Source organism: Onthophagus taurus, chromosome 11 (assembly GCF_036711975.1).
Source record: "Onthophagus taurus isolate NC chromosome 11, IU_Otau_3.0, whole genome shotgun sequence".
Lineage (NCBI taxonomy): Eukaryota > Metazoa > Arthropoda > Insecta > Coleoptera > Scarabaeidae > Onthophagus > Onthophagus taurus.
In genome coordinates, this window is record NC_091976.1 from 31233536 (window position 1) to 31246181 (window position 12646).

General features: G+C 32.7%; 2 protein-coding genes across 4 annotated transcripts in view; one reads left to right on the forward strand and one right to left on the reverse strand.

Moving 5' to 3' along the window:
- The window catches only part of LOC111423484 (Tumor necrosis factor receptor superfamily member wengen), a 51896-nt gene extending 48091 nt beyond the window's left edge, over window positions 1-3805 (forward strand). For both annotated transcript variants that reach the window (XM_023056714.2, XM_023056713.2), the window contains exon 4: window positions 3428-3805. In XM_023056714.2, coding sequence (XP_022912482.1) covers window positions 3428-3513 — 86 coding nt within the window. In that variant the 3' untranslated portion in view covers window positions 3514-3805. The remainder of the gene's footprint in view (window positions 1-3427) is intronic.
- A 6417-nt stretch (window positions 3806-10222) lies between these two features.
- On the reverse strand, window positions 10223-12593 carry LOC111423489 (probable cytochrome P450 301a1, mitochondrial). Of its 2 annotated transcripts, none has more exons than XM_023056731.2 (5): window positions 12388-12593; window positions 11936-12184; window positions 11619-11856; window positions 10545-11553; window positions 10223-10485 (listed from the first exon to the last, which is right to left on the reverse strand). In XM_023056731.2, the coding sequence occupies exons 1-5, from the start codon at window positions 12509-12511 to the stop codon at window positions 10375-10377; spliced, it is 1731 nt and encodes a 576-aa protein (XP_022912499.1). In that variant the 5' UTR covers window positions 12512-12593; the 3' UTR covers window positions 10223-10374. The 2 variants fall into 2 exon arrangements, with proteins under 2 accessions (XP_022912499.1, XP_022912498.1); XM_023056730.2 differs by having other exon boundaries at window positions 11924-12184.
- Between the last annotated feature and the right edge of the window lie 53 nt (window positions 12594-12646).

Below are 12646 nucleotides of genomic sequence, written 5' to 3' on the forward strand. Positions count from 1 at the left end.
ACATTTAAAACTAGGAATATACCTGCCATGATTTTCAAAGCTGTCGTAGGACAAAAAGCAGAAATCATGCACACTCTATGTTCAAAAATATGGAGCAGAAACAATGGTGAACAAAATGGTGCGAATCACTGGTTATAATAATTCATAAAAAAAGCTCACCAATAATTACAGAACAGATGTTTTGGTAATTAATGAAGGGCTAAAAGTATTTTTGCTTGCAAGTTATCAAAAGAACAAAGAAAAGAACAAATGTTAAACATACGACTGATCATTGAAAGGGCAAAAAAACATAACATAAGAGACATCTATGCCTCGTAGACTACATGAAGTCATTCAATTTGTTAGATTGTGGAATATACTCAAGGTAATAGGCACGCCAGATCATTTAGTCATTTTGATTCAACATTTATATGGAAAAAACAACAACTATACCAAAACAAACACCACCTTCTCTCCTACACAGCACATATAACAAATTTGTCATGAGCTAAGTTTTTGATTATTGGAACGAGGGCGTCTCGATTGATGGAAAGTAGTTTAGCAGTGTGAGGTACGCAGTAAGCGGAGAAGAACTAACGGAGGTTATAGCCAAGTTAAACGACAGTACATACGGCTAGGTTTAAAAATTAATACCTCAAAGTTAAGGTAATGAAAATAGTTGCCGGTCTATCGGAAATAACGATATTAGGAATGTTGCAAACTACGAATGAAGGAATGTACTGTTATAACTATTAGGCTCACTTTTACCACCCATTGAAATTATCCCATAGATAAATCCAGCTCTTAGGCTCGTTACTACCATCTTCTGGTTAAGCTATCTAAGGGATTATTACTATGGATACGGCTATTTCACGCGCTCTGATTAGCTAGTAGATGGGTTTATCTATAAGATAAATTTAACTAAAAGATGGTAGTAATGGACCTAAGCCAATGAGAGTGCTTCAAACCACCGTAACCATGGCAACTATCCTCTAGATAGTTTATCAGGAGGATGTTAAAAGTGGGCCTTAGGCTCGTTACTACCATCTTCTGGTTAAGCTATCTTAGGGATTATTACCACGGTTACGGCTATTTTACGCGCTCTGATTGGCTACTAGATGGGTTTATCTATAAGACAAATTTAACTAAAAGATGGTAGTAATGGACCTTAATCTGTTATTGCCTACAGAATACTGGTTTGGGGTGGTGCAGCATCCAGTGATCGAGTTTTTAGACTTCAAAGGCGAGCAATAAGGATACTTGATAATTTGAAATATAGAGATGACAATAAAAACTCATTTGTTGAATTAAATATACTAACCTTCCCTTCATTGTATATATTAGAAAATATTTTATACGCAAACAGTAATTTTGATAAATTTATCACGCACAAGGATGTGCACAATTACCAGACCAGAGGACGTGATCTGTTAGTGCCTGAGTATTGCCGGCTCTCCAGGAGCCAGAGGAGTTTCAACTGTTTGTCTCTCAAATTTTACAACAAGATTCCAGAGAGAATCAGAAGGCTTCCATTAAACAAGTTTAAATGTAGTATTAAGTCATTTTTACAGAAAAAGACCTACTACGCATGCTCTGAATATTTGACTGACCAGATTATACTGTCGGATTTTTTATAAGTTTGTTCTTTACTTTTTTGCTTTGCAATGTATGTACCTGGCGAGTGTTAATATTTTTTGTGACAAAATAAACTTTGAATTTGAATAACAGCTAGAGCAGCCACAGTAAAATTAAGCAAAATTTTAAAAGACCGAGCTATTATAGTATCCCTCATAGTTTTATACTTGCACTATCACTAGAACTAACACTATACCTAGAACTAGAATCATTCGGGTTTAGCCGCACGTCTCTAAAGACGGCTAAACCCGAATGATTCTAGTTCTAGTTATAGTATTAGTTCTAGTTATAGTATTAGTTCTAGTTATAGTATTAGTTCTAGTTATAGTATTAGTTCTAGTTTTACACTTGCACTGTCACTAGAACTAACGCTATACCTAGAACTAGAAACATTTGGGTTTAGCCGTACGTCTCTTAAGACTGCTAAACCCGAATGATTCTAATTCTGGGTCTAGAGCTGTACAACCATTAAAACTAGAACTAACACTATACCTAGAACTAGAATCATTCGGGTTTAGCCGCACGTCTCTAAAGACGGCTAAACCCGAATGATTCTAGTTCTATTTATAGTGTTAGTTCTAGTTTTACACTTGCACTGTCACTGGAACTAACACTATACCTAGAACTAGAAACATTTGGGTTTAGCCGTACGTCTCTTAAGACTGCTAAACCCGAATGATTCTAATTCTGGGTCTAGAGTGCACAATAATTAAAACTAAAACTAACACTAGACCTAGAACTAGAAACATTCGGGTTTAGCCGCACGTCTCTAAAGACGGCTAAACCCGAATGATTCTAGTTCTATTTATAGTGTTAGTTCTAGTTTTACACTTGCACTGTCACTGGAACTAACACTACACGAAACTTTCTAGTTATAGGTCTAGTGTTAGATCTAGTTTTATACTAGCACTATTACTATGTAGAACCAACACTATACTAGAACTAGAATCATTCGGGTTTAGCCGTCTTTAGAGACGTACGGCTAAACCCAAATGTTTCTAGTTCTAGGTTTAATGTTAGTTCTATTGCAGTGTAAGTGTAAAACTACAACTAACACTATACCTAGAACTAGAATCATTCAGATTTAGCCGTGCGTCGCTGATTCCAGGAGAAGTAGTCCACAGTAGGCTAAGTCTCTTTTCAGCCCACAGTCCAATCCTATGTTTGGCCATCGCAAATGATATACTAACTGCTACCTTCTCGTGCTAGCTTAATATTTTCACCAACAAAATCAAAATTCTTCTTAAGCTTGTTTGATTATGACTTCAATTATTTTGAAAATTCTAATCTTCATAACAGATCTAAAAGAAAAATTGCAAAAAAAAATTAGACTCAATTTTGTAGAAAGGAAGTAAGATATATCGCAAAAACGATAATTAAACTTCAAGTTAGATAAGAAACCGTCAAGATAAATGACTTTTCCTGAAAGGTGATTAGTTCTATTCTCCAGAAATCATTTATATTTTCGTGTTTCTGATATTATTAAAATTTCATAAAGAGTCGTGCACACTAAAACAATTCTATTCATTTCAATCCTAAAACTTTACATTCTTAGTAATTATTTTTAACAATTTTACATAAATTTTTTAATAACATTTCGAATTACAACTCACTAAGTCTCTCAAATAGCTTTTTTTTAATTTCATTCTTTTTGAGATGTAATCCCAACTTATTTCAAGACACCCAACATGAAACACATCATGTGCATCAGACCGAATAGACCGGATGTCCCAACACGACAACGTTCCTTTCCCCATTTCGTCCGTAAAAACGAAACGATACCATTTCACATCAACTCTGTTTCCTGTTTCAGTGCGGAAGGATCCGAATATGAACAGCGGGAAGGTTGGAAACGTGTACATCGAAGAGAACAAGTCGCACATCAACGGCAAAACGTAGTCTAGTTCGAATGGATTCGATAGCTCAAGATGAAAAAAAGGATGTGTTTCCGCCCGCCACGTGTGTCACGTGTAAAATTCTCTACTCCTATAACGGTTGTCGTTTAGTTTTTTTTTTAAACATCATTATCCACGTGCGGGAGAGGGTGAAAAGGTTAATTTCGAGACGTACTATATATCCTCTGTATAAGGTACTCTTAAAAGTATTTGATGAATTAATTAAAATTAATAATTAAATGTTTTTGAGAGTGTATTCACGTGTATATTTGTCTATTTAATCGTACTCGCGCCATCTTTAACCAATTTTCCTTGCCACAAAAATGAATCACGACAGTAATTTCATTATTTCAAATCGTAGTTATACGCAAAATAAAATTTCCATAACGAGAGTACAATAATTAATATATACATTAATGTTATTAGAAAAGTAGGAAATGTACAAATTGTGTAATTTATAATAAAATTATGTCGCCATCCGTTAGTTTTAATTTAAATAGTTATAACTTATTTTTTAGTTAAGTTTCATTCGTTTTGGTTCTTCTTAAAACCGAGCTGGTCTTGTTTTAAAAGTGCCGATTTTTTTGTGGGTAATTTGGTTTTAAATAAACCTCCTTAAATCGCATACAATTGGAGTCGCTCTGTCAATCTTGCCCGAAAATAAACGGAGAGCTCGAAATCCTCGCGCGAATTTTAGGTTAATTCATACTGTTGGTCGTTTTCTTGGAAATTTGGCAATATACACATCCGGCTGTAATTAGAACTAAATTTACGAAGTGGTTGTTTTTAGGGGAATCCATTTAAAACCAAATTACACCACGCTCATCCCATTTTCTTTGTAAATAATATTTATGTATTATGTAGATACGAATTATTTATTGTAAGTTGTGTTGGTCGCCGTTAACTGAATAAAATTATTTATTTTTATTTAAAACATAAACTCATCTTATTTCCTCTCCCTTTTGGACCGCCATTTATTTTTAGAGGAATTCGTCGTCAACGGATGGTATGAATGAACTTTCACGAATTACTGCGCGGAAACGCGTAGGATGCACTTTTTCTAAAAATATCACCCGCGTTTCACGCGAGTGCTCTTGGCAAATAATTTATTACTATTTACTACGAAGTCTCTATTTGTGGAGTTCAGAATCGATCATTTTCTAGTGCGTTATGTATTCAATTCGCGTTAAAATCCGCGGTTTTATAACTAACCGCAATTGTTTGTTCCATGAATTACAATTAGTTGTGTAAGATGTACGTGATAATCTTTTTAAAGTCGTGTTATGTAACAATTTTATAAACAATACAAAATGTAAGCATGTAATAGTAAGAGATCTATTAATTTTGAGATGTGATTGAAATCACAATACTTACCACAATACTTGGTGAATCCAATAAACCAATTTTATGCATGCTCATATTCTTAAATGAATTTAAATCATCCACTATCTCATTGGTAACCATTTTTGCATGCCTATAATTTACAATGATAAATTAATTTTACAATGTAACTTAATTAAATTTGATGAAACATACCTTTATATAAATTGAAATTAAGCAAACGTGAAAAATTCTGGAAATAATTGTTATGCAATTAGTTCGGGCAATTTAAGTTATTATTTCTGCGCTACAAAAGCACCTACAAGAAATGGCGTTAGTAAGATGGTGTTGGTTCTAGTTTTAGATGTTATTCAGCGCTAGATTGTATATTTTTATTAAACTAAAACTAGAACACAAGAACTAGAAAATTTCTGGTTTAGCCGCACGTCTCTCAATACGGCTAAGCCCGAATGATTCTAGTTCTTTTAGTAAGGCCATGTCAAATACTCAACCTCATTTGTAAAATCTGCCAGACTGGTAATTGAGCAAAATAGAAGAAATATTTAAAAAAAATTTAAAATTGAAATGTCAAAATGATTACTTTAAGTTGGCAAATCTGATTTAAAGGGCAAATTTATTATCTTTAAGGTTGGTATTAAAAACATTTGACACAAGGATAGCGTCATTATAAGCATATAAATTAATAACATTTAAACTAAAGCACTGAAACAGAATCCAATAGGTTATGGATCTAGTCCCGGTAGGTTAACGGAGAAGAGATTGTTAAGCAAGAAGTTAAAAGTGAGGTTAGAATGGCGGAATAAAAACTTAATGCAACGATTCAATGCAACTTGATATTCTAATTCTAATTGGGATTTAATAGTTTAGAGGAACCAATGAAGGATGGATTGAAAAAATCGATCGAACAACTCTTTTTTAACTCTATAGAAAGGAGAAAGTTAAAAAATCATAGTAAGAGATAAATCTAGGCCAAATATTACTTGCAAAAGACTAAATACTGCTATCAGAAGACTAGATATTGGTTGCAGAAGACTAGATATTGTTTGCAGAAGATTAGATACTGCTTGCTGATGACTAGACGTTGCTTGTAGAGGATCATGTAGTTGCTGATGACCGAAAATTAAATATTGCTCACATAAGGATAGAAATTGCTAATGGAAGACTAGATACAGCTTGCAAAAAATCAGATATTGCTCGCAGAGGATTTACTGCTGAAAATTATCAAATCAAAAAAATGTACAATAACCCAAAATGATTAGTTCCACTCAACCTCACTTGTAAAATCTGCCAGACATTAACGGCAGTAACAACAGTATTACTGAAATAAAAGTATAACTAACACAAGACCTAAAACTAAAATCATTTGGGTTTAGCCGCACGTCTCTAAAGACGGCTAAACCCAAATGATTCTAGTTTTAGGTCTTGTGTTAGTTCTAGTGGCAGTGCTAGTGTAAAACTAGAACTAACACTAGACAACGTCTCTCAAGACTGCTACGAAAAACTTTTAACTTATTTTGTCTTTGACAAGTAATTTTACAACGTTTCCAATCAATTTGAAGCATTTTGATACACAACAATCAACTTTATCTATTTGATGTTATCTTTAAAGCCATTCAAAAAGCATTAAAGTCAATTTTTTTTAATTCTGACAACTTCCTTAAGTGTTATAAAGATGGTTAGAAACGATTAGACCCAGTTTGATTCACACCAATCACTTTTTCTGATATTCAAAATTCTTTTAAATCTTTATGAAAGCATCCCCATTCACTTTTTTAACTTATTTTATCTTTGACATGTAATTTTACAACGTTTCCAATCAATTTGAAGCATTTTAATACACAACAATCAACTTTATCTATTTGATGTTATCTTTAAAGCCATTCAAAAAACGTCAAAATCAATTTCTTTAATTCTGACAACTTCCCCAAGTGTTATAAAGATGGTTAGAAACGATTAGATCCATTTTGATTCAAACCAATCACCTTTTCTGATATTCACAATTTTTTCAAATCTTTTTGAAAGCATCTCCATTCACTTTTTTAACTTATTTTCTCTTTGACAAGTAATTTTACAACGTTTCCAATCAATTTGAAGCATTTTGATACACAACAATCAACTTTATCTATTTGTTGTTATCTTTAAAGCCATTCAAAAAACGTTAAAATCAATTTCTTTAATTCTGACAACTTCCCCAAGTGTTATAAAGATGGTTAGAAACGATTAGACCCATTTTGATTCACACCAATCACCTTTTCTGATATTCAAAATTGTTTCAAATCTTTTTGAAAGCATCTCCATTCACTTTTTTAACTCATTTTGTCTTTGACAAGTAATTTTACAACGTTTTCAATCAATTTGAAGCATTTTGATACACAACAATCAACTTTATCTATTTGTTGTTATCTTTAAAGACATTCAAAATGCTTCAAAATCAATTTCTTTAATTCTGACAACTTCCTCACGTGTTATAAAGATGGTTAGAAACGATTAGACCCATTTTGATTCACACCAATCATCTTTTCTGATATTCAAAATTGTTTCAAATCTTTTTGAAAGTATCCCCATTCACTTTTTTAACTTATTTTATCTTTGACAAGTAATTTTACAACGTTTTCAATCAATTTGACGCATTTTGATACACAACAATCAACTTTATCTATTTGTTGTTATCTTTGACATCATTCAAATAACATCAAAATCAATTTCTTTAATTCTGACAACTTCCCCAAGTGTTATAAAGACGGTTAGAAACGATTAGACCCATTTTGATTCAAACCAATCACCTTTTCTGATATTCACAATTTTTTCAAATCTTTTTGAAAGCATCTCCATTCACTTTTTTAACTTATTTTATCTTTGACAAGTAATTTTACAACGTTTCCAATCAATTTGAAGCATTTTGATACACAACAATCAACTTTATCTATTTGTTGTTATCTTTGAAATCATTCAAAAAACGTCAAAATCAATTTTTTTAATTCTGACAACTTCCCTAAGTATCTTTTTTAACTTAAATACATATAGTTTGTCTTTTTACTTGTCAATTTAAATTTTTTAGAGTTACTTTTAGGTGCTTCTTTTTACTCTCTAGACGGAAACCCGAATGATTCTAGTTCGAGTTCTTGTGTTAGTTCTAGTGATAGTGCTAGTGTAAAACTAGAACTAACACTAGACCTAGAATTAGGGCTTCTATTAAGGCTTAACCCGAATGGTTCTAGTTCCGGGTCTAGTATTAGTTTTTGTTCACAGTTAGTTCTTCACAGTAGGCGAAGTTTCTCTTCAGCTCACAGTCCAATTCTATGTTTGGCCATCGCAAATGATGTACCAACTGCTACCTTCTCGTGCTAGCTCAATATTTTCACGAACAAAATCAAAATTCTTCTTAAGCTTCCTCGATTATGACTTCAATTATTTTGAAAATTCTAATCTTCATAACAAATCTAAAAATAAAAAAATTGCGAGAAAAAAGTTAGACTGGATTTTGTAGAAAAGAAGTAAGATATATCGCAAAAACGATAATTAAACTTCAAGTTAGATGAGAAACCGACAAGATAAATGACTTTTCCTGAAAGGTGATTAGTTCCATTCTTCAGAAAATCATTTATATTTTCGTGTTTCTAATATTGTTTAAATTTTGTAAAGAGTCGAGCACACCAAAACAATCCTATTCATTTCAATCCTAAAACTTTACATTCTTAGTACTTATTTTTAACAATTTTACACAATTTTTTTAATAACATTTCGAATTATAAGTCACTAAGGGCCGGTTGTACAATATACCGATAAACTTCCCGACAGCGTTATCTGGCAGATAAGTTAGTTTGTACTGTATTACAATGTACGGATATTTTTGTCGGTGAGATTATCGGCAGGATAACTTATCGGATACTCAGCGGTGCCGATAAGACACTTATCCGCCAGATATTTATGGTTACCAAGGTTTTTATATAAAAACTTTGTATGATTACTGCATAGGTTAACCTCTAACATTAAACCATCATTAAACGTTAACCTTATATGTACGATGTGTCAGTGAAAATTTTTTTAAACAATTTAAATTGTCAAAATTTTAATTCAAACTTCAAAGAAAGACGTTGGCGTTACCATTCTACGGCATAAATCACTAGATATGGGGAAAAACTACTACCAACCGACTCTTATTTCGCTGATAGCAATCCTACCGACAAAAACAGTTTATACAACAGCGAATATCTTTATCCTCCTGATAAGTTTATCGGGCGGATAGATATCAGGTAGATTTATCGGTATATTGTACAACCGGCCCTAAGTCTCTCGAATAGCTTTTTTTTAATTCCATTCTTTTTGAGATGTAATCCCAACTTATTTCAAAAAACTTTCTAGGTGTAGTGTTAGTTCTAGTTTTAATAGTGATGCAGTGTTAGGTTGTATATTTTTATTGAACTAACACTAAATCTAGAAACATTCGGGTTTAGCCCTGCGTCTTTTAAGACGGCTAAACCCGAATGATTCTAGTTCTTTTAGTTCTAGTGATAGTGTTAGTGCAAAAGTAAAACTAACACTAGACCGAGAACTAGTAACATTCGGATTTAGTCGCAGTCTAGTTCTAGATATAGTGTTAGTTCTAGTGACAGTGCAAGTGTAAAACTAGAACTATAACTAGAACTAGAATCATTCGGGTTTAGCCGTCTTTAGAGACGTGCGGCTAAACCCGAATGATTCTAGTTCTAGATATAGTGTTAGTTCTAGTGACAGTGCAAGTGTAAAACTAGAACTAACACTATAACTAGAACTAGAATCATTCGGGTTTAGCCGTCTTTAGAGACGTGCGGCTAAACCCGAATAATTCTAGTTCTAGGTATAGTGTTAGTTCCAGTGACAGTGCAAGTGTAAAACTAGAACTAATACTATACCTAGAACTAGAATCATTCGGGTTTAGCCGCACGTCTCTAAAGACGGCTAAACCCGAATGATTCTAGTTCTAGGTCTAGTGTTAATTCTAGTTTTAATTGTGACTCAGTGTTAGGTTGTATATTTTTATTGAACAATACTAAATCTAGAAACATTCGGATTTAGCCGAATTAAGACGGCTAAACCCAAATGGTTCTAGTTTTAGATCTAGTACTAGTCCTAAAACAAAACCTAATACTAGACCAGGAACTAGAACCATTCGGGTTTAGCCCTGCGTCTCTTAAGACGGCTAAACCCAAATGTTTCTAGTTCTATGTGTAGTTAGTTCTACTGCGTGTTATTCAGTGCTTGATTGTTGTATATTTTTATTGAACTAAAACTAGAACTAATACTAAACCTGCAACTACAAAAATTCGGGTTTAGCCATCTTGAAAGACAGGTGACCCTTCATCATAACTTTAATATTCTCATGAGAAACAAAATAAAGAAAAACTTTATTTATTATCTCCATAACAATTTAAATAAATAACCAACTTAAAAATAAACTACAACCTAAATCGGACCAAGAAACAAACCGGCTTTAAATTAAACAATTTTTTTTTTTTAATTTTTACAAACAACTCGAAAAATAGACTCAAATACGATCAACAAATCTGAATTGCAACGGACGATTTGGCGATGCAATTAAATTATTGCTGCTTTGAATATCTCCGTAATGGTATTCAATTCTGAACTGCTTCAAAATCTATTAACAAAAAAACAATAAATTAATTAACTAATTAATAACATTATAAATTCGTTAACCTTAAACAAAAGTAACCCCACTTGAACCTCAGCCAATTCTTTAGCTAAGCAAGCTTTCGCCCCATAACCATAAGGAATCGTAGCCATGCATTCCATATCTTTGGCATCAATTTGCGACCATCTTTCCGGTTTAAACTTAACGGCATCTTCAAAATGTTCCTCTCGAAGACTTGAAAGCTTCGTTGCGATTAACATATAAGTACCTTTTGGTATTTTATAACCGTGAACTAAAATATCTTTAGTCAAAATTCTATTTAAAATGGGCATTGGGGGTTGAAGACGAAGACTTTCTTTAATACAAGCTTTCATATATTGAAGTGAATTCAATGTATCTCGATCGATTTGCATTGGTAAATCTTTGATTTCATCGAATAATTTTTGTTGGGCTCTCGGATATCTTGCTAAATGATATAATAAAAATGCGATTGCGTGGGATGTAGTGTTGACTCCAATTAACATCATATCAAGTAAAATGGTTTGCATATCATCTGGAACTATTGATTCTTTCAATAAAACATATTCCATTAATGACATTTCTTCTGGGCGTAAATCAACCCCAATATTTTTTTTTTCCCTCAATTTATCTTGAGCTTTTCTTATGTATTTTGTTAAGACGTTATCGATGGTATCACAATGGACCTTTAATGATTTCCAGGATGGGGTCTCAAAAAATTTCCATAAATGAAAACCTGATTCACATTTTCTAATTGCATTAGTTGCCCCGGTTAAGCTCTCCAGAACAATTCCAGGCTCTGAGGTAGTGCTTAATCCACGAACATCTAAGAAACCGATTCGACGATTAAACATGACGGCAAAAAGGCATTCAAGACTCCATTTATGGATTTCATTAAGAAATTCTTTTGGAACTTCTTGTTGTTTATTTCGAATGCTGACAATTCTATCAACAAGTTCGAGACAAGTTTTATCTAATTTATCATATTGAATTGTTAAGGCTGAAGAAAGAGGTTCTTCAATTGATTTTCTTAGCTTTTCCCATTCGGGTCCATACCTGCATTTATTTTTTAAATAAATTGAATTAAATAAGTTTAATTTTTAAGGGTTAAATTTGTTTACATAAGAAAAGGTCCTGAATGTTTATATTTACGATATTGCAATCGATATTTTTCAACACAATCCAATGTGGCTCGAATGGGATAAGGACCTTCATTTTGAAAAACCATACTGGCATGTTCCGGACGACTAACAATTACCACATCTCCACCAAAAGGACCGTGAAGACGAACAACGGGTCCGTATTCATCCAAAAGATATTTGAATAACCATAGATTATTTCCCCAACTTAATTGGCTCCCTAAAACAAAGAAAAAATTTTAATTTTTGGTTAATACGAAAAGTTAAGAAACAAAAAAATAATTTACCAAATAGTTTACCGGCACTTAACAAGTACTGAACTGTACTAGCAGTAACTTGAGTACCAACAACCGGGACAAACGACCAAAACTTGGCTAAACTTTTCAAAAAAGGTGGACCAGGAACTTCATCAAAAGGTGCAGCAGTTTTAAAAATCGACTCAGATATACTTTGAATTCCTTCGACTTGGCCGACTTTTACGTAAAGCTTTGAGAGGTCCACGTCTTGTTTTACATCGCTAAACGTGCTTTGAGATGTACTAGACTTTGCTAAAATAAAAAAAAAATTTGACTTTAAATCGCTAAAGTGGCGCCATCTATTAATGAAAGTACAAACTAGCTAAAAAATTTTAATAACATTTTTAAATTATCTTTCAAATTCGATTTAATAAAAATTAAATAAAATTAAGTGCTAAAGCAACTTAATTCAGCATTAAATAATAATAAAATTAAATAATTATAAATTATTATACCTATTGTGGGGTCGTTTCCAAATTGTGGAGGATCTGGGTTAACGGCTGGTTTAATACCATCGCTTCGGTTACGGGTTAGAATTCGTTTACCGAATTGAATGTTAATTCGTCTTAAACCCAACATATTAACACAAAAAACACCTCATTTAACGTGGGAAGAAAATTTGGTTGAAAATCTTTAAAATGGCTGACACAAAAAGTCACGCTAGACATCAATTGTTTTTTTTTTTTCATCACAGACGTCAAGATCTAATTATGT